This window comes from Panulirus ornatus, chromosome 1 (assembly GCF_036320965.1).
Source record: "Panulirus ornatus isolate Po-2019 chromosome 1, ASM3632096v1, whole genome shotgun sequence".
NCBI classification, from domain to species: domain Eukaryota; kingdom Metazoa; phylum Arthropoda; class Malacostraca; order Decapoda; family Palinuridae; genus Panulirus; species Panulirus ornatus.
The window spans coordinates 12,835,589-12,859,399 of record NC_092224.1 but is presented as its reverse complement, the minus strand read 5'-3'; the positions used below and the strand labels follow the sequence as shown (position 1 = coordinate 12,859,399).

Below are 23,811 nucleotides of genomic sequence, written 5' to 3'. Positions count from 1 at the left end.
TTGACCCTCAACCCTACTGTACCTAATAACCTTGCTCTTATTCACATTTACTCTTAACTTTCTTCTTCCACACACTTTACCAAACTCAGTCACCAGCTTCTGCAGTTTCTCACATGAATCAGCCACCAGCGCTGTATCATCAGCGAACAACAACTGACTCACTTCCCAAGCTCTCTCATCCCCAACAGACTTCATACTTGCCCCTCTTTCCAAAACTCTTGCATTTACCTCCCTAACAACCCCATCCATAAACAAATTAAACAACCATGGAGACATCACACACCCCTGCCGCAAACCTACATTCACTGAGAACCAATCACTTTCCTCTCTTCCTACACGTACACATGCCTTACATCCTCGATAAAAACTTTTCACTGCTTCTAACAACTTTCCTCCCACACCATATATTCTTAATACCTTCCACAGAGCATCTCTATCAACTCTATCATATGCCTTCTCCAGATCCATAAATGCTACATACAAATCCATTTGCTTTTCTAAGTATTTCTCACATACACTCTTCAAAGCAAACACCTGATCCACACATCCTCTACCACTTCTGAAACCACACTGCTCTTCCCCAATCTGATGCTCTGTACATGCCTTCACCCTCTCAATCAATACCCTCCCATATAATTTACCAGGAATACTCAACAAACTTATACCTCTGTAATTTGAGCACTCACTCTTATCCCCTTTGCCTTTGTACAATGGCACTATGCACGCATTCCGCCAATCCTCAGGCACCTCACCATGAGTCATACATACATTAAATAACCTTACCAACCAGTCAACAATACAGTCACCCCCTTTTTTAATCAATTCCACTGCAATACCATCCAAACCTGCTGCCTTGCTGGCTTTCATCTTCCGCAAAGCTTTCACTACCTCTTCTCTGTTTACCAAATCATTTTCCCTAACCCTCTCACTTTGCACACCACCTCGACCAAAACACCCTATATCTGCCACTCTATCATCAAACACATTCAACAAACCTTCAAAATACTCACTCCATCTCCTCACATCACCACTACTTGTTATCACCTCCCCATTTGCGCCCTTCACTGAAGTTCCCATTTGCTCCCTTGTCTTATGCACTTTATTTACCTCCTTCCAGAACATCTTTTTATTCTCCCTAAAATTTAATGATACTCTCTCACCCCAACTCTCATTTGCCCTTTTTTTCCCCTCTTGCACTTTTCTCTTGACCTCCTGTCTCTTTCTTTTATACATCTCCCACTCAATTGCATTTTTTCCCTGCAAAAATCGTCCAAATGCCTCTCTCTTCTCTTTCACTAATACTCTTACTTCTTCATCCCACCACTCACTACCCTTTCTAATCAATCCACCTCCCACTCTTCTCATGCCACAAGCATCTTTTGCGCAATCCATCACTGATTCCCTAAATACATCCCATTCCTCCCCCACTCCCCTTGCTTCCATTGTTCTCACCTTTTTCCATTCTGTACTCAGTCTCTCCTGGTACTTCCTCACACAGGTCTCCTTCTCAAGCTCACTTACTCTCACCACCCTCTTCACCCCAACATTCACTCTTCTTTTCTGAAAACCCATACAAATCTTCACCTTAGCCTCCACAAGATAATGATCAGACATCCCTCCAGTTGCACCTCTCAGTACATTAACATCCAAAAGTCTCTCTTTCGCACGCCTGTCAATTAACACGTAATCCAATAACGCTCTCTGGCCATCTCTCCTACTTACATAAGTATACTTATGTATATCTCGCTTTTTAAACCAGGTATTCCCAATCATCAGTCCTTTTTCAGCACATAAATCTACAAGCTCTTCACCATTTCCATTTACAACACTGAACACCCCATGTATACCAATTATTCCCTCAACTGCCACATTACTCACCTTTGCATTCAAATCACCCATCACTATAACCCGGTCTCGTGCATCAAAACCACTAACACACTCATTCAGCTGCTCCCAAAACACTTGCCTCTCTTGATCTTTCTTCTCATGCCCAGGTGCATATGCACCAATAATCACCCACCTCTCTCCATCAACTTTCAGTTTTACCCATATTAATCGAGAATTTACTTTCTTACACTCTATCACATACTCCCACAACTCCTGTTTCAGTAGTATTGCTACTCCTTCCCTTGCTCTTGTCCTCTCACTAACCCCTGACTTTACTCCCCAGACATTCCCAAACCACTCTTCCCCTTTACCCTTGAGCTTCGTTTCACTCAGAGCCAAAACATCCAGGTTCCTTTCCTCAAACATACTACCTATCTCTCCTTTTTTTTTTTCTTTTTTTTTTTTTTTTTACACATATATATACATATGTATGTGTATGTATATATATGTATACATTAAAATGTATGGGTGTGTATATGTGCGTGTGTGGACATATATGTATATACATGTATATGTGGGTGAGTTGGGCCATTCTTTCATCTTTTTCCTTGCAATACCTCACAAACACGGGAGACAGCGACAAAGTGTAATATAAGAATATAATAATACATATTCATACTTGCTGCCTTCATCCCTTCCCATTGCCGTCCCACCACACATGAATTGGCACCACCCTCCCTCTGCGCACACCCAAGGCAGCACTAGGAAAAGTCAACAAAGGCCACATTCGTTCACACTCAGTCTCTAGCTGTCATGTGTAATGCACGAAAACTACAGCTCTCTTTCCACCACCAGGCCCCACAAAACTTTCCATGGTTTACCCCAGATGCTTCACATGCCCTGGTTCAATCCATTGACAGCACATCCACCTCGGTATAACATAACACACTGTTCCAATTCACTCTGTTTCTAGCATGCCTTTCACCCTCCTGGATGTTCAGGCCCTGATCGCTCAACACACCCTCTTCTGCTCTCTCACCCATACTCTTTTTATTTATTCATTTATTTTATTTTGCTTTGTCGCTGTCTCCCGCGCCTGCGAGGTAGCACAAGGAAACAGACGAAAGAAATGGCCCAACCCACCCCCACACACATGCACACACACACGTCCACACACACAAACATACACACCCACACATCCCAACGTACACACATATATACACACACAGACACACACAATACACACATGCACACAATTCACACTGTCTGCCCCTACTCACCCCCATCGTCACCCCGCCACACACGGAATAACATCCCCCTCCCCCCTCATGAGCGCGAGGCAGCACCAGGAAAAGACAACAAAGGCCCCATTCGCTCACATTCAGTCTCCAGCTGTCATGCAATAATGCCCGAAACCACAGCTCCCTCTCCACATCCAGGCCCCACAGAACTTTCCATGGTTTACCCCAGATGCTTCACATTCCCTGATTCAATCCACTGACAGCACATCGACCCCGGTATACCAAATCGATCCAATTCACACTATTCCTTGCATGCCTTTCACCCTCCTGCATGTTCAGGCCCCGATCACTCAAAATCTTTTTCACTCCATCTTTCCACCTCCAATTTGGTCTCCCACTTCTCCTCGTTCCCTCCTCCGACACATATATTCTCTTGGTCAATCTTTCCTCACTCATTCTCTCCATGTGCCTAAACTATTTAAAACACCCTCTTCTGCTCTCTCAACCACGCTCTTTTTATTTCCACACATCTCTCTTACCCTTACATTACTTACTCGATCAAACCACCTCACACCACATATTGTCCTCAAACATCTCATTTCCAGCACATCCACCCTCCTGCGCACAAGTCTATCCATAGCCCACGCCTCGCAACTATACAACATTGTTGGAACCACTATTCCTTCAAACATACCCATTTTTGCTTTACGAGATAATGTTCTCGACTTCGACACATTCTTCAAGGCTCCTAGGATTTTCGCCCCCTAACCCACCCTATGATTTACTTCTGCTTCCATGGTTCCATCCGCTGCCAGCTCCACTCCCAGATATCTAAAACACTTTACTTCCTCCAGTTTTTCTCCATTCAAACTTACCTCCCAATTGACTTGACCCTCAACCCTACTGTACCTAATAACCTTGCTCTTATTCACATTTACTCTTAACTTTCTTCTTTCACACACTTTACCAAACTCAGTCACCAGCTTCTGCAGTTTCTCACATGAATCAGCCACCAAGGCTGTATCATAAGCGAACAACAACTGACTCACTTCCCAAGCTCTCTCATCCACAACAGACTGCATACTTGCCCCTCTTTCCAAAACTCTTGCATTCACCTCCCTAACAACCCCATCCATAAACAAATTAAACAACCATGGAGACATCACACACCCCTACCGCAAACCTACATTCACTGAGAACCAATCACTTTCCTCTCTTCCTACACGTACACATGCCTTACACTTTTTACTGCTTCTAACAACTTGCCTCCCACACCATATATTCTTAGTACCTTCCACAGAGCATCTCTATCAACTCTATCATACGCCTTCTCCAGATCCATTAATGCTACATACAAATCCATTTGCTTTTCTAAGTATTTCTCACATACATTCTTCAAAGCAAACACCTGATCCACACATCCTCTACCACTTCTGAAACCACACTGCTCTTCCCCAATCTGATGCTCTGTACATGCCTTCACCCTCTCAATCAATACCCTCCCATATAATCTACCAGGAATACTCAACAAACTTATACCTCTGTAATTTGAGCACTCACTCTTATCCCCTTTGCCTTTGTACAATGGCACTATGCAAGCATTCCGCCAATCCTCAGGCACCTCACCATGAGTCATACATACATTAAATAACCTTACCAACCAGTCAACAATACAGTCACCCCCTTTTTTAATAAATTCCACTGCAATACCATCCAAACCTGCTGCCTTGCCGGCTTTCATCTTCCGCAAAGCTTTTACTACCTCTTCTCTGTTTACCAAACCATTTTCCCTAACCCTCTCACTTTGCACACCACCTCTGGCAAAACATCCTATATCTGCCACTCTATCATCAAACACATTCAACAAACCTTCAAAATACTCACTCCATCTCCTTCTCACATCACCACTACTTGTTATCACCTCCCCATTAGCCCCCTTCACTGAAGTTCCCATTTGCTCCTTTGTCTTACGCACTTTATTTACCTCTTTTAATTACCACATATCTCTCTTACCCTTTCATTACTTACTCGATCAAACCATCTCACACCGCAGATTGTTCTGACATTTCATTTCCAACACATCTGCCCTCCTCTGTGCAACCCATGCCTCACAACTATATAACATTGTTGGAACCACTATTCCATCAAACATAGCCATTTTTGCACTCTTGAGATAATGTTCTCGCCTTCCACACATTCGTCAATGCTCCCAGAATCTTCACTCCCTCCCCCATCCTGTGACTCACTTCAATTTCCATGGTCCCATCCGCTGTTAAATCCACTCCCTGATATCTAAAACACTTTGCTTCTTCCAGTTTTTCTCCATTCAAACTTACCTCCCAATTAACTTGTTCCTCAACCCTACTGAACCTAATTACCTTGTTCTTATTCACATTTACTCCTAACTTTCTTCTTTCACACACTTCACCAAACTCAGTTACCACCTTCTTCAGTTTCTCGCCGAAATCAGCCACCAGCGCTGTGTCATCAGCGAACAACAACTGACTCACTTCCCGAGCCCTCTCATCCACAACAGACTGCATACTTGCCCCTCTCTCCAAAACTCTTGCTCTCACCTCCCTAACCACTCCATCCATAAACAAATTAAACAACCATGGAGACATTATGCACCCTTGCCACAAACTGACATTCACTGAGAACCAATCACTCTCCTCTCTTCCTACTCGTACACATGCCTTACATCCTTGGTAAAAGCTTTTTGCTGCTTGTTGCAACTTACCTGCCACACCATATACTCTTAATACCATCCACAAAGCATCTGTATCAACCCTATCAGATGCCTTCTCCAGATCCATAAATGCTACATACAAATCCATCTGTTTTTCTAAGCATTTCTCACATTCTTCAAAGCAAACACCTGATCCACACATCCTCTACCACTCCTCAAACCACACTGCTCTTCCCCAATCTGATCCTCTGTACATGCCTTTACCCTCTCAATCAATATCCTGCCAGACAATTTCCCAGGAATACTCAACAAACTTACACCTCTGTAATTTGAACATTCACCTTAATCCCCTTTGCCTTTGTACATTAGCACTATGCATGAATTCCACCAATCCTCAGGCACTTCACCATGAACTATACACACACTGAATATCCTTACCAGCCAATCAACAACACAGTCACCCGCGCTTTTGATAAATTCCATTGCAATACCATCCAACCCCACCCACATGCCGGATTTCATCTTCCACAAAGCTTTCACTACCTCTTCTCTCTTCACCAAACCATTCTCCCTAACCCTCTCACTTCACACACCACCCAAACCAAAACACCCTATATATGCCACTGTGTCATCAAACACATTCAACAAACCTTCAAAATACTCACTCCATTTCCTAACTCCATCACTACCTGTTATCACTTTCCCACCCAACCCCTTCACCAGTGTTCCCATTAGTCCTCTTGTCCTATGCACGTTATTTACCTCCTTCCAAAACATCTTTTTTATTCTCCCTAAAATCTAATGATACTCTCTTACCCCAACTCTCACTTGCCTCTTTTTCAACTCTTAACCACTTGCCACTTTCTTTTATAACATGCCCTGGTTCAGTCCACTGACAGTATGTCAACCCTAGAAAACCATATTGTTCCAATTCACTCTATTCCTTGCATGCCTTCCTCCTTCTTGTATGTTCAGGCCCTGATCGCTCAAAATCTTTTTCACTCCATCCTTCCACCTTCAGTTCGGTCTTCTACTTCTTGTTCTCTCCACCTCTGACACAAATATCCTCTTTGTTAATCTTTCCTCACTCATTCTCTCCATATGTCAAGACTATTTCAACACACCCTCTTCTGCTCTCTCAACCACACTCCTTTTATTTCCACACATCTCTCCTACCCTTTCATCACTTACTTGATCAAACCAACTCACACCATATATTGTCCTCAAACATTTCATTTCCAACACATCCATCCTCCTCGGTACAACCCTATCTATAGTCCATGCCTCGCAACCATATAATATTGTTGGAACTACTATTCCTTCAAACATACCCATGTTTGCTCTCTGAGATAAAATTCTCTCCTTCCACACATTCTTCAACACTCCCAAAACCTTTGCATCCTCCCCCATCCTGTGACCCACTTCCGCTTCCATAGTTCCATTTGCTGCTAAGTCCACTTCCACATATCTGAAACACTTCACTTCCTCCAATTTTTCTCCATTCAAACTTACATCCCAATTAATTGTTCCTCAACCCTACTGAGCCTAAAAACCTTGCTCTTATTCATATTTACAATCAACTTTCTCCTTTCTTACACTTTTCCAAACTCAGTCACCATGCAGTTTCTCCCTCAAATCAGCCACCAGAGCTGTATCATCAGCAAACAACAACTGACTCACTTCCCAGGCCCTCTCATCCCCAACAAACTGCATGTTTGGCCCTCAATCCAAAACTCTTGCATTTACCTCCCTAACCACCCCATCCATGAACAAATTAAAGAACCATGGGGACATCACACACCCCTGCCACAAACCAACCTTCACTGGGAACCAATCACTCTCCTCTCTTCCTACTCGTACACATGTTTTACATCCTTGGCAAAAGCTTTTCACTGCTTCTAGCAACTTACCTTCCATACTATATACTCTTAAGACCTTCCACAAAGCATCTCTATCAACCCTATCCCATGCCTTCTTCAGATCCATAAATGCTACATACAAATCCATCTGTTTCTCTAAGTATTCCTCACATGTATATTTCAAAGCAAACACCTGATCTAAACATCCTCTACCACTTCTGAAACCACATTGCTCTTCCTCAACATGACGCTCTATACATGCCTTGACCTTCTTAATCAATACCCTCCCACATAATTTCCCAGAAATACTCAACAAACTTATGCCTCTGTAGTCTGAACACTCACCTTTATCCACTTTGCCTTTGTATAATGGCACTATGCACATATTCCAACAATCCTCAGGCACTTCACCATGATCCACACATACACTGAAAATCCTTAACAACAAATCAAAAACAGTCACCTCCTTTCTTAATGAATTCCACTGCAATACCATCCAAACCCGCCATCTTGCCTGATTTCATCTTCCACAAAGCTTTCACTACCTCTTCTCTCTTAACCAAACCATTTTCCCTGACCCTCTTGCTTCACATACCACTCTGATCAAAACACCCTACATCTGCCACTCTATTATCAAACACATTCAACAAATCTTGAAAATACTCACTCCATCTCCTTCTCACTTCATCACTACCTGTTATTACTTCCCCTCTTGCCCTTGCAAATAACCACAAGGGAAATGAAACATGATAAGTTACCAAGTGCACTTTCGTGTAATGATCACATCATAAGGGGAAATACAAGAATGAGACAGAAGACAGAACAGTGAATTGATATGGAAGGAGGAAATGTAGCTAAGACGCCATTGGTAAAACAACTGTTACTGGACGGTGGTGTTCAGGTCAGGCATAATGCCTATCGTAAAATTATTATCATGTGAACAGGAAAGGGAACTGTTGACAACTTTTGCCTATGAAAAAGCTACCCAGTCTGTATCAACCTTCACTAATAATGATGTTACAATTCTTTGTGTATTCAATAACAGAAGATTCAATGATATTTTTCATGGTAACGGAGTTACAGTTAATAACTGAATTAACATTACTCCAGTCAATACAATGGTCAAAATTTCTAACATGATTAAACAAAGCATTTGATTCTTCTCCTGTTCTTATACTATACTTATGTTGTTAAGTCTAAAATAAAGATCCTTACCAGTCTGCCCAACACAAAACATATCATAGGTTTTACAAGCCCACAGAATTTCCTGGTGAGATTTTTGATTAAGATATTCTTTATAGTATTGTTAAAGGATTTAAGGAACCTGGGAAGTAATGTAAAATTATCACTAAAAGGGAGAAACAAAAGAGTCTTGGTATCATGGGAAGGTTGGGTTTAACTATAAAATGATTTCTTTCCCAATGAAAGGTCTAGGATACTTTAAGAGCAAGCCTAGAATGAAATGCTTTGTTTAATCTTGTTAAAAATAATTACCATTGCTTTCACTAGAGTAATGCTAATTCAGTTATTAACTTTAACTCCTATGCCACATAAAATATCACAGAATCTTCTACAGCTGAACACACAAAGAACTGTAACATCAATAAGGTCTATACAAACTGGATAACTTTGTCACAGGCAAAAATTTGTAAACAGTTCCCTTTCCTGTCCATGTGATAAAAATCATATAATAAGCATTATGCCAGACATGAAATCCGAACACCACCATCCAGTAATGCTTGTTTACCAATGACGTCTTATGTATGTATTTTCCTTTTATATCAACTGACTGTTCTACAACTATCTCATTCTTGTATCTCTCCTGATGATGTGATCAATACATGAAAGTACACTTGGGAATTTATCATGATTCATTTTCCTGGAAGCACATTATCCATGAGGCAAAGCATTCTTTTATTCAAAAGAAGTGCAATAACCTCTCCTCATCATCCACTGATAGGTCGTTCTGGTATTTAGCAAAAGGCATCCCTAACGACTTCTGCTCTACTTTCCCCTCACCTTTCCCTTCTGACGGTACTATAGCTGTCTCTCCCGTTGACAAAGCAACTCTCTTTGGTTCCCATTTCTCCTCTAACTCCACCTTGGATGACTCTAACATTCCTTCATCCCCTGATGCTCCTCTCACTAATCCTATGCCTCCTCCCATAATCTTTTTTGGGACTGCTTAAGAATTGCTTCTTTCTCTGGACACAAGCAAGGCTTGTGGTCCTGATGGCATCCATTTCCATATACTGAAAGAGTGTGCCTCAGAACTTGCATTTATGCTTGCTCATTTGTTCCATTCCTTCTTGGAATCATGCTTTGATACATCTTGGAATCATGCTTTGATACATCCTGTCCCTAAAAAAGGTGATCATTCTGACTCCTCTAACTATCATCCTATTGCTTTGACATCTACCCTTTCCAAAGTCTTTGAATCCTTCCTCAGCTTCCATATCCTTAAACACCTTGAAAATCACAGTCTTCTGTTTGATCACCAGCATGGCTTCCATAAGGCAAGATCCACTAGTGATATTCTTTCCTGTCTTACTAATGTCTGTTCATCATCCTCAGCTGAAAGATTTTGGGAAGTAATATGTAGTTGCCCTTGACATATCTAAGGCTTCTGACAGGGTGTGGCATCGGGGTCTCATCTTTGACCTCCCCTCTTGGCTTCCCTCCCTCACTTTGCTCCTTCATATCTAGCTTCCTCTCTGGCCGATCTATCTCTGTGGTTGTTGATGGATCAGCCTCCCCCATTTTCTCCATCAACAGCAGTGTCCCTAAAGGTTCTGTCCTTCCCCTACACTTTTTCTCTTTTTTTTCAATGATTTCCTCTCCTTCAACTATAATCCAATGCACTCATACACTGATGACTCAACACTGGATTCATCCACATCCTTTAATCCTGCTCCCTCTTCTTTCACTTAAATCTGCATCTTGTCTTGACACAGCTTCCTCAATAAACTCAGACCTGGACAGGATCTCTCAGTAAGGTACACAAAATCTTGTTAAGTTTAATGCCTCCAAGACCCAGTTTCTACCCATCCCTCCATCAAAAACTCCTCACAAGGCTCATCTCTCCTTTGATGGTTCTGAAATTCCATCTCTTGACTCAATGAACATACTTGGTATTACTCTAACATCCACTCTTTCTTGGAAATCCCACATTATGGGAATAACTAAGTCTGCTTCTAAGAAACTGGGTACCCTGTTTGGATGTTGAAACTTTTCTTCTGAACAGTTGCTCCATTTATAAAAGGGAATGATTTGTCCTTGTATGGAGTACTACTCTCACATTTGGGGTGGTTCTAGTTCTGTATCTTTACTTGACAGAGTTGAGTCAAAAGCAGTCCAACTTATAAAATGTCACAGGCTAACTTCCAAACTTGACCACTGTGCCCTTTGCCACAATGGTGGTTCACTTTCCCTCTTCTATAGGTATTACTTTGGTTTCTGCTTCTGAGAGCTGGCTGCTTGTGTGCCCCCATCACTATCTAGACCACACAATACCTCAAGGGTGGGCTGTTTTGATACCTGGTTCTCTCCCTACATGTCGAAGCTCTGGAACTCTCTGCCTTACTTATGTCTTTCCCAATAACTATGCCATGGCACATTTCAAAAGAAAGGTATTTCACTTTCTAAAAAATTCCTGAATAATATCCCTTGTCTTTTTTTTCCATTTCATAATTATCTCTATTTCGACTAAGGCCCAGGCTCGATATGGAATTTTGTCTGTGATTGGAGCCCCCTGATCTAGAAAAGAACTGAGACATTTTATGGGTATGGGTGGATATTACAGGATGGTCATTGTTAACTTTGCGACATATGCAGCCTTCTTCACAGATTTATCGAAGAAAGATGTAAGATATGTTTGGAATGAGCAGTGTGAGACAGCCTTTCATCAGTTAAGAGCCATACTTTGTAACAGTGTTATTTTGCAGGCTCCTGATTTTGGAAAGCCATTTAAGTTAGCTGTAGATGCAAGTAATGTATGAGCTGGTGCTGTCCTCTTGCAGGAGGATGAAGAGAAAGTTGACCATCCTGTAAGCTATTTAAGTAAGAAATTTAGTCAAGCTTAAAGGAATTACTCCACCATTGAGAAGAAGCTTTTGACTTTGATACCTGTCTTTGATACTTGCATTACAGCACTTTCACGTATATTTGTGCTGAGGAGCACAAATCCTATCAGTGTGTATACTAACCACCACCCACTTAAATATGTTAATAAGTTTTGGGATAAATATCAGAGGTTAACCAGGTGGGCCTTGCTCCTTCAAGAGTATAAGTTAGAGATTCATCATGTTGCTGGCATACATAATGTGCTAGCAGACTGTTTATCCGACTCCTAAAATAAGAAAATTCCTCTTTATGGAATTTCATCCTTTGGAGGGGGGGCGTTAGGAGCTTGTGTTGTTCTGTGTGTATGTGTTGGGGTGGCATCATTATTGTATAGACTTAGTACATGTCCATGGTTGGCTCAGCAGGAGGTCAGCCGGATAGCACATATAGTGGTGTTTGGTGAATAGGCCAGGTGGCCGGGTCAGCAGGGGTGAGGTTCCCACCTGATATGAGTGAGAACCCGTATCCAAGCCAAGGCACTCATATATCATAGTTGGAATGAGGGAAGGAGCCATTCCACTGGAAGTGACATGATTCTGGCCTTCCTTCAAATAAAAACCTCGAGGATTGTCCTAGGAGGCAGATTCCTACAGCTGAGCTAGCCTGATAAAGGTACTGTAAGCTTATTTCCCTTTGCCTTGTTGTAAGTACCTCACAGCATTATACCACCTTGTATATCATGCTTCGCCCATACACTAAAATCCTTGTGACTCTTGTAAGAATATGTGTGACCCATGTATTGGGATTACTGTGATTACTATTGTTGTATAGAGGAAGAGATCTCTCGGTATGAAAACTTGCCTGGGCCTTTATGCGTTAAATAAATATCTGTGCCCAAGTGATGTGTTTCTTGTGTCTTGTTTTCTTTGTCTTGTTTTTTTTGTTTCTTGTAATAAGTGTTAATGTAAATATCTGTGCCTGAGCAATGTGTTTGTTGTGCCTTGTATTCATTGCTTCTTGTTATAACTGGTAATGTAAATATTTGCACCCAAGTGATGTGTTTCTTGTGTCTTGTAATCTCTGTTTCTTGTAGTATAAGTAGTTTTAATCCCTGTGTTTAATTCTATCCCTAAACTTTAAAATAGCATATCCTGTGTTGTGTAACAGTAGTTAGTAGAAACATTACGTAAGAGTCTACAAAAACTGCGCTTAAGTTGCCCTCTGTCAGAGGCCTGTAATGGCTAAATAGTGGCATTGGATTTTACTAGTTATGGAGATTCTACTGCTATAGTTACCAAAACTGAGGGGATGCCAAGAGGGAACAATCATCAGAGGTGTGGATAGTAAAATGATAGATTGTTGTATCTACCATTCATTTTCAGTTGCAAAAACCACGTTCCCATTTCTGTGAGCAATTATAACTTTGAAACATTCATTATTAGAGTAACACAAATGATAAATATTTGGTGATATCATTACCATACACAATAAATTACATGCAAACTACTGGATATATTTGTAAGCAGTAAATATTGGTGATGACAAAACCCCACTCTCAACAAATGTAGCTTTTATAAAATATGTGATCTGTGTTAATAACAAAATGTTATTCTACATTTTGAACAGTAACCATCAAGAAAATTCTGAGCATCTGTCCATCAAATTACAAAAAAATTCAAAATAAACAACTGATTGTGGTATCAGTTTTTATCAAAATGGTATCTATCACCTGACAGAAGGAATTATTCTTCAGCTTAGTCAACAATCATTTTAATACTACTGCTACTGCATCAGCTTAATCTAAGAAAAACAAAACTAACAATGATACACAATTTGCTGATGCACATTTGTGAAACATCTGCATATGGTAATCTACCTGTAGCAAGAGATTGTCAAGAGCCAAGAGCTTATTGTCAGTGCCTCTTTGGTAGTCTATGGTGGATGCTACTAATAGGATTTGTGGATCTGTAAGTCGTACAGCCATGGATTTGTCTGCAACATTCTTTGTACATACTGCTCCATTCAGTATCTGACATTCACTTCGGTTGCCACCAGGAACTTTCTTAAACTGTACATACCTGTAAGAAAAAATTTTACTTCTTAAATCAGTCACACACTAAATTTCAAAAGAATAATACATACCTTTGTTTTCTAAGTCAGATATTTCATGTACAGTAACTGAATTCAAGTTTCCTTCACTGTACATATTTCCAACCACTTATCATTTTGCCCCTTAAAAATGCACTCAACCAATGATCTTTTCCATTGAAAGCTTAGCCTTTCCTGTTAAAGTCCCTTACTTTCCTCATACATATATCTAACCTCTTAGTCATTTACTTCTAATCCATTCATCAAAAATGAGGCAATCAACAATGATTTTTCTTTATTTTTTCTACCAATCCTCTCACTGTTAAGATTTAAACTGAAATGAAATCTCAATGGAGCATCTATATTCCACAATCATCTGTCAATAGATATGCAGTACAACTTAATATTTCAACTGCTAATAATCTGCTCCTTGTATTACAGTATTACTAATAAACAGAGGTCTTATCTGTATACAACTACCTCACACATCTTTTTAACTAATACAATAAACTCATAATTACCAAGCTGATGTTTGGATTTAAATAAGCATGTTCTATGAAAAACTCTATGTTAAGACTCTGGCTATAAAATGCTACATAAATGGACACCAAAATATGCTTTACTGTTTCATTTCAGATTTAAATAATGGTGGTGCACCTCATAACTGATTCCAATCCAGTCCATAAGCAACTCCTCAAGAAAAGGAAAATATAGTCAGAGGAATAGAGGGCTGGTTAAGTAAACTGATCAGCTAGTACAGTACATACAGATCTTCACATGTTTCACATACTTTTTTTGTAAAGGGATTTGCAAGGAAACTTCGGCTCTCAAAATTCCTCTTCACTAAATACCTACATACAAATTAGCAACTAAAAATGAAAACTAAATATAGATCCTTTCTTTAATATGCTCATAACTTTTATCCTATTCTATTTTTTCCTAGTTTCTTTTTGCATATTCTTAAATGATGTAGGCAATTTCATGGAACAATAAACAGTTGTTTCTACTGGGGTTTCTGTTATAAATACTCAAAATGGTATACCTATCCATTTGTGTATATCTCTGATGCCTGTTCCCACCAGGAACTTCCATCAATTGGGTAGCCAAAGCAAAAGTCTCCACTTATCCCTATCCTTACATGCCTCCCTTACATACACCATTCAATGCATTCCTCCACTATTTCTCTCCCTCCAGAACATTACAACAAAAACATGCTACAATAGAATGTGTAAGTGGAAAATTTCTTAAAATTGAGCAAAGAAACTTCCAAAAAAAGCATGAAAATGTTTAAAAGTACACAGTCCATTTCAGTTCTACGTAAATACTTGCTATGCACATTCTGGTGGTGGAGTAATAGCTAATGACAACTTGAGACAGGAAGAAGGAAAACTCATCTTGTGCAATTCTCAGGATAAAGGTATCTAAGAGAGCTCCTACATCTTATGGACTTGTTTCATGTAGCAGCTAGCATTGCTAACTGACACATTAACGGGCCATCCAGGATCAAGCCCGCACAGGTTTGAATACAGGTTGTGGCAATCATTCTGCAGTCAACCCAGCTGTTCATCCTCCCCAAGGATTGGTTGATAAATTGGATACCTGACTTGTATTTCAATTTCTAAAAGACAGAACAGTAAAAGAAGCCAAGGAAGGAATGCCCATCCTTCTCAAAGGGTCAGAATGGGGTGTCTGGATGTGTGTGGATGTAGCCAAGATGAGTATAAAGGAGATAGATGTTATGTTTGAAAAGGAACCTGGATGGTCTGGGTTTGAGTAAAACAAAGCAAAAAGGGGTTAGTGTGAGGGTGAGAGACAAGGAAAGGGTAGCACTACTGCTGAAGCATGAATTGAAGGAATGCATGAGTGTAGGGAATGATGTGGCAGCAGTTTTGATGTAAAAGACAGGGTGATAGTGAAGGTGGATTCAAATGTAAAAGTAAATAATGTGGCAGTTGAAGGTATAATTAGGGGCACAGGGTACTTAGTACGGTGAATGAAAATGGCACACAGTTTGTGGAGTTGGTGCTAAAAAGGGCTACTGACTGGATATATACCTGGTTTGAAAAGATGTACATACATAAGTATAGAAGGGGGAGTAATAAAAATGGCTTGTGAGTATTAAATACTACTTAATAGGCATGTAAAAGAAAGACTCATCCAGGAGTCTTTCTTGGGGAAGAGTATGGAATGTATCCTAATCAGCAGAGTTAAAACAGGTCTGGAGGGAGAGATAAGGAACAGCATCCTGTTGCTATCCTGCAATGGGATTTTGTAAAAACTGCTAGTTCATTAACTATTTGTCAAATTTTTGAATTGTGTAAAATTGAGCATCCTCTGTACAGATCATTGCAGGGGAAAAAAGAATAATGCTGTTACTTCGGGTTTTTATCTTCTGAGGGAGTGAAAGGTGCCACTGTTCAGTATTTATCCACACAAAGGAAAAATTGAATGGTGCTACTGTCTGTGGCTTTCTGGTTAACTGAGTTATGGATAAATGGAAGATCACTATATTGGGTCTGAATGTTGTCCATAAATGGAAACTGAAAAATTTGTATGCCGGTTCAAAAAACTGGGAGACTGGGCCCTAGGAGTGCAGAACTACCTCTCCTTACTGCACCAAAAGGAACATATACAAGGTGATGCATTATCAACTCCTTCAAACTTAAGCTGAAGAAAGATAGATTGAATAAGGTTTGCAAAAAAAATCAGAATCCAAAATGATTAAATAAAAAACTGTACATCTGGGAGGTATATATGGCTATTCAACCATTCTTATCTGCAGCTGCACTAGAACAGGTTGCCTCTTTCTGCCCTCATCTAATTACAAAGGAATGCTTATTTTAGTATAGTGAGTTGCCTTACATCACAAAGCATCTACAATCAAGTGGGAAAAAATTCTGCAGTATAAATTCCCCATACAACAAAAGAGGGAAACGTACGGCCCTGTTCATCCCATGCATGTACACACTACCTTTTGGAACAACTGTGCAGCCATGTAAGGAACAGCCCTGTCTATCCCATGCATGAACACATTTCCTTTTGGAACAACTATGCAGCCACGTGTACTTAGCCCAGCAAGTCAGTGACTTGCCAAATCAGGTGATTTGGTAAATGTGAATGTTGAAGTGAATTTGATCATAACAAGAATGTGATCTAGACTGCAATACAGAAGAAATAAGAGTGGAATATTCTAAAATAAGGTGTGGCAGGCATACAATTAGATGGCTCACTTAACTATGCAGTGAATAATTAATACCACATAAAACTGTGAAAAATGCATATACTTGAATATCATATACATACTTATTCATTTATTTTATCTACTTTATTTATTTTGCTTTGTCGCTGTCTCCCACGTTAGCGAAGTAGCGCAAGGAAACAGACGAAAGAATGGCTCAACCCACCCACATACACATGTATATACATACATGTCCACACACGCCAATATACATACCTATACATCTCAACGTATACATACATATCATATATGTGTATGTTTTGGCTCTGAGTGAAACGAAGCTCAAGGGTAAAGGGGAAGAGTGGTTTGGGAATGTCTTGGAAGTAAAGTCAGGGGTTAGTGAGAGGATAAGAGCAAGGGAAGGAGTAGCAGTACTCCTGAAACAGGAGTTGTGGGAGTATGTGATAGAATGTAAGAAAGTAAATTCTCGATTAATATGGGTAAAACTGAAAGTTGATGGAGGGACCTCGATGGGTGATTATTGGTGCATATGCACCTGGGCATGAGAAGAAAGATCATGAGGCAAGTGTTTTGGGAGCAGCTGAATGAGTGTGTTGGTGGTTTTGATGCACAAGACCGGGTTATAGTGATGGGTGATTTGAATGCAAAGGTGAGTAATGTGGCAGTTGAGGGAATAATTGGTATACATGGGGTGTTCAGTGTTGTAAATGGAAATGGTGAAGAGCTTGTAGATTTATGTGCTGAAAAAGGACTGGTAATTGGGAATACCTGGTTTAAAAAGCGAGATATACATAAGTATACGTATGTATGTAGGAGAGATGGCCAGAGAGCGTTACTGGATTACATGTTAATTGACAGGTGCGTGAAAGAGAGACTTTTGGATGTTAATGTGCTGAGAGGTGCAACTGGAGGGATGTCTGATCATTATCTTGTGGAGGCTAAGGTGAAGATTTGTATGGGTTTTCAGAAAAGAAGAGTGAATGTTGGGGTGAAGAGGGTGGTGAGAGTAAGTGAGCTTGGGAAGGAGACTTGTGTGAGGAAGTACCAGGAGAGACTGAGTACAGAATGGAAATAGGTGAGAACAATGGAAGTAAGGGGAGTGGGGGAGGAATGGGATGTATTTAGGGAAGCAGTGATGGAGTGCGCAAAAGATGCTTGTGGCATGAGAAGCGTAGGAGGTGGTTTGATCAGAAAGGGTAGTGAGTGGTGGGATGAAGAAGTACGATTATTAGTGAGAGAGAAGAGAGAGGCATTTGGACGATTTTTGCAGGGAAAAAATGCAATTGAGTGGGAGATGTATAAAAGAAAGAGACAGGAGGTCAAGAGAAAGGTGCAAGAGGTGAAAAAGAGGGCAAATGAGAGTTGGGGTGAGAGAGTATCATTAAATTTTAGGGAGAATAAAAAGATGTTCTGGAAGGAGGTAAATAAAGTGCGTAAGACAAGGGAGCAAATGGGAACTTCAGTGAAGGGCGCAAATGGGGAGGTGATAACAAGTAGTGGTGATGTGAGAAGGAGATGGAGTGAGTATTTTGAAGGTTTGTTGAATGTGTTTGATGATAGAGTGGCAGATATAGGGTGTTTTGGTTGAGGTGGTGTGCAAAGTGAGAGGGTTAGGGAAAATGATTTGGTAAACAGAGAAGAGGTAATAAAAGCTTCGCGGAAGATGAAAGCCGGCAAGGCAGCAGGTTTGGATGGTATTGCAGTGGAATTTATTAAAAAAGGGGGTGACTGTATTATTGACTGGTTGGTAAGGTTATTTAATGTATGTATGACTCATGGTGAGGTGCCTGAGGATTGGCGGAATGCGTGCATAGTGCCATTGTACAAAGGCAAAGGGGATAAGAGTGAGTGCTCAAATTACAGAGGTATAAGTTTGTTGAGTATTCCTGGTAAATTATATGGGAGGGTATTGATTGAGAGGGTGAAGGCATGTACAAAGCATCAGATTGGGGAAGAGCAGTGTGGTTTCAGAAGTGGTAGAGGATGTGTGGATCAGGTGTTTGCTTTGAAGAATGTATGTGAGAAATACTTAGAAAAGCAAATGGATTTGTATGTAGCATTTATGGATCTGGAGAAGGCATATGATAGAGTTGATAGAGATGCTCTGTAGAAGGGATTAAGAATATATGGTGTGGGAGGCAAGTTGTTAGAAGCAGTGAAAAGTTTTTATCGAGGATGTAAGGCATGTGTACGTGTAGGAAGAGAGGAAAGTGATTGGTTCTCAATGAATGTAGGTTTGCGGCAGGGGTGTGTGATGTCTCCATGGTTGTTTAATTTGTTTATGGATGGGGTTGTTAGGGAGGTGAATGCAGGAGTTTTGGAAAGAGGGGCAAGTATGAAGTATGTTGTGGATGAGAGAGCTTGGGAAGTGAGTCAGTTGTTGTTCACTGATGATACAGCGCTGGTGGCTGATTCATGTGAGAAACTGCAGAAGCTGGTGACTGAGTTTGGTAACGTGTGTGAAAGAAGAAAGTTAAGAGTAAATGTGAATAAGAGCAAGGTTATTAGGTACAGTAGGGTTGAGGGTCAAGTCAATTGGGAGGTAAGTTTGAATGGAGAGAAACTGGAGGAAGTAAAGTGTTTTAGATATTTGGGAGTGGATCTGGCAGCAGATGGAACCATGGCAGCGGATGTGAATCATAGGGTGGGGGAGGGGGCGAAAATCCTAGGGGCCTTGAAGAATGTGTGGAAGTGGAGAACATTATCTCGGAAAGCAAAAATGGGTATGTTTGAAGGAATAGTAGTTCCAACAATGTTGTATGGTTGCGAGGCGTGGGCTATGGATAGAGTTGTGCGCAGGAGGGTGGATGTGCTGGAAATGAGATGTTTGAGGACAATGTGTGGTGTTAGGTGGTTTGATCGAGTAAGTAATATAAGGGTAAGAGAGATGTGTGGAAATAAAAAGAGCGTGGTTGAGAGAGCAGAAGAGGGTGTTTTGAAATGGTTTGGGCACATGGAGAGAATGAGTGAGGAAAGATTGACCAATTGGATATATGTGTCGGAGGTGGAGGGAACGAGGAGAAGTGGGAGACCAAATTGGAGGTGGAAAGATGGAGTGAAAAAAATTTTGAGTGATCGGGGCCTGAACATGCAGGAGGGTGAAAGGCGGGCAAGGAATAGAGTGAATTGGATCGATGTGGTATATCGGGGTTGACGTGCTGTCAGTGGATTGAATCAGGGCATGTGAAGCGTCTGGGGTAAACCATGGAAAGTTGTGTGGGGCCTGGATGTGGAAAGGGAGCTGTGGTTTCGGGCATTATTGCATGACAGCATCACCCTCTCAATCAATACCCTCCCATATAATTTCCCAGGAATACTCAACAAACTTATACATCTGTTATTTGAGCACTCACTTTTATCCCCTTTGCCTTTGTACAATGGCACTATGCAAGCATTCCGCCAGTCCTCAGGCACCTCATCATGAGTCATACATACATTAAATAACCTTACCAACCAGTCAACTTACAACACAGTTACCCCCTTTTTTAATAAATTCCACTGCAATACCATCCAAACCTGCTGCCTTGCTGGCTTTCATCTTCCGCAAAGCTTTTACTACCTCTTCTCAGTTTTCCAAATCATTCTCCCTAACCCTCTCACTTTGCACATCACCTCGACCAAAACACCCTATATCTGCCACTCTATCATGAAACACATTTAACAAACCTTCAAAATACTCACTCCATCTCCTTCTCACATCACCACTACTTGTTATCACCTCCCCATTTGCCCCCTTCACTGAAGTTCCCATTGATTCCCTTGTCTTACGGACTTTATTTACCTCCTTCCAAAACATCTTTTTATTCTCCCTAAAATCTAATGATACTCTCTCTCCCTAACTCTCATTTGCCCTCTTTTACACCTCTTGCACCTTTCTCTTGACCTCCTGCCTCTTTCTTTTATACATCTCCAAGTCATTTGCATTATTTCCTTGCAAAAATCGTCCAAATGCCTCTCTCTTCTCTTTCACTAACAATCCCACCACTCACTACCCTTCCTAATCTGCCCACCTCCCATGCTTCCCATGCCACAACCATCTTTAAAGCAAGCCATCACTGCTTTCCTAAATACATCCCATTCCTCCCCCACTCCCCTTATGTCCTTTGTTCTCACCTTTTCCATTCTGTACTCATTCTCTCCTGGTACTTCCTCACACAAGTCTCCTTCCCAAGCTCACTTACTCTCACCACTCTCTTCACTCCAACATTCTCTCTTCTTTTCTGAAAACCTCTACAAATCTTCACTTTTGCCTCCACAAGATAATGATCAGACATCTCTCCAGTTGCACCTCTCAGCACATTAACATCCAAAAGTCTCTCTTTCGTGCGCCTATCAATTAACACGCAATCCAATAATGCTCTCTGGCCATCTCTCCTACTTACATACGTATACTTATGTATATCTCGCTTTTTAAACCATGTATACACAATCACCAGTCCTTTTTCAGCACATAAATCAACAAGCCCCTCACCTTCATTCACAACACTGAACACCCCAAGTACACCAATTATTCTCTCAACTGCCACATTACTCACCTTTGCATTCAAATCACCCATCACAATAACCCAGTCTCATGCATCAAAACTACTAACACACTCAGTCAGCTGCTCCCAAAACACTTGCCTCTCATGATCTTTCTTCTCATGCCCAGGTGCACATATAAAAACCAGTTTGTGCATTGTGAAACGTTTTACATGAACATCATGTGTCATTTGCTAGATAGCATGTTACAAAGTCTCCAAAAATGTGAAATGTGAAATCAAAGTAAAGGCAAATACATGTATGAGTTATGAAGCTGTGTTCATAATCAGGGGCTGAGGTAATGACATAACCTGCCAAGTCAGCAGCAGTGACAGAGCCAGTGCATCACTAGGTGGTAGGCAAACTGTAAATGTCTGCACAGCACCATATATGTTAAATCTCCCTTTTTATTTTCTATTAACCAATGAGACTAGAATAATCTATTTTTCATTTTCGATAAATCCCCATACTGGGAAAAACCTTCATTTTTCAAACTTAACTGCTATGGGATTGATAAGGCTTCACTACTGAACCAAATCTGACATCAAAGAATGATTATCAGACTCTGTGTTTTATGGAAGATGGTCACTAAAAAATTGAAGTTCTAAACATGTGAATGTATGACAAGAGGTAGCATTGCATGTCAATAAAGAATTGGTTGGAGTATATAGATAATTCCAGGAAAAAAACAGTAACACTCACTGTCGTATATCCATGTCATCACTATCATTCTTGACATCAGGACGGATAATGTCTGTTACGGTGTGAACAATAGGAAGAATTATTTCTGCCCATGAGGATGACAAGCCACCTGAGTCAAGTAACTGGCACAAGAGAGCAGTTTCATGGGATCCCCACAGGGCACTGAAATTCAAAGAAAATATGATGTACATACAAAATAGCAACAAAAATTATCTTAAAAATTACTTGACGTCCATCCAGAACAAAATAAAGAGAAACAAGAACACAGTTTGTATCCTTCCAAGTGCCATACACCTACTCAAATCTCAGTTAACACTGTGGGAAGAACAAGACAAGAAATGAAAACATCAGAGAAGAGGGCAAATACAGAAGTGGTAACAGGCAGAAATGAAGTAGAGAGGAGATGGACAGTCTTCTGCACGGTTTTTAAATGTTTTTGATGAGAGGATGGCAGATATGGGATTTTTGGATGTGAGGTGTCTGAAGTAGGTCACAGAAAGTGGTTTGCAGAAAAAAGATGTTCTGAAAGCCTTGTGTAAGAAGACATGCAGCAAAGCAGCCAAAGTGGATGGGACTGAAGTTCTTGAATTTCTTAAGAAAAGGGGGTGATTGTGTTGGTTGCTGACTAGTTAGAAAGGCAAGGGGAACAAAAAAGAATTTTCAAATTAAAGAGGTGTAAGTTTGTGGGGTGCGACTGTTAAGTTATATGGGACAGCGCTGACTGAGAGGGTAATGCCATGTAGCACAGTTTCAAACTGGGGAAGAACAATGTGGCTTTAAGAGTGGTAGGTGATGTATGGATCAGGTGTTTACTATGAAGAGTGTGTGTGAAATACTTAGACGAGCACAATGACTTGTACGTTGCATTTATGAACTAGGGAAAATGTATGATAGGGTCAAAAGAGATGCTCTATGAAAGGAATTTCAAGTGCATGGTGCAGGAGGAGAGCTGGAAAAAAAATGAGGAGTTTTTGCAGAGGGAGTAAGGCATGTGTGTGAGAAGGATATGAGGAGGGTGAGTGGTTTCAGGTGAGAGTGGGTTTGCAGAATGGGTATGATATCATATGACTGTGTATGGATGGGGTGGCTTGGAAGACTGATACAAGGGTCTTGGAAAGAGGAGCAGGTATGCAGCAGTGGAGGTGCTAGGAAGTGAGTCACTTTTTGTTTACTGATGATACAACACTGGTTGCAGATTTGAGTTAGAAAGTGCACAAGCCATTGTCTGAGTTTAGGAAAGTGTATGAAAGGGAAAAGTTGAGAGAAAATCAGAATACAAGCAAGGTTATCAAGTTCAGCAGTGAAGACAGACAGGCTATATGGATTATGAATCCGAGTGGAGAAAACATGGAGAGTTTTAGGTACCTGGGAGTAGATGTGGTAACAAATAGAACCATAGGAGCTGAAGTGAGCCATATGGTAGGTGAGGTGGCAAAGGTCCTGGGGACATTGAGGAAATGTGTGGAAAGAAGTCACTGTCTTTGAAAGAAGTCACTGTCTTTACAAGCAAAAATGGGTATGTTTCATGGTACAGTACTCTTATTTATGCTTATGGATGTGAGATGTGAACCTTAAAGTAAATGTAAAGAAGAGGGTGGGTGTGTTGGAAATTAAATGTTTGAG

At 40.7% G+C, this 23,811-nt stretch overlaps 1 protein-coding gene across 4 annotated transcripts in view; it reads right to left on the bottom strand.

Annotated features, from left to right (window-relative positions):
• fab1 (fab1 kinase) overlaps window positions 1–23,811 on the bottom strand; it is a 1,098,541-nt gene that overhangs the window by 444,325 nt on the left and 630,405 nt on the right. For all 4 annotated transcript variants that reach the window (XM_071675364.1, XM_071675510.1, XM_071675419.1 and 1 more), the window contains exons 12-13: window positions 22,189–22,350; window positions 13,555–13,756 (exon numbers count right to left, since the gene is read on the bottom strand). In XM_071675364.1, the coding sequence (XP_071531465.1) occupies window positions 13,555–13,756; window positions 22,189–22,350 (364 nt within the window). The remainder of the gene's footprint in view (window positions 1–13,554; window positions 13,757–22,188; window positions 22,351–23,811) is intronic.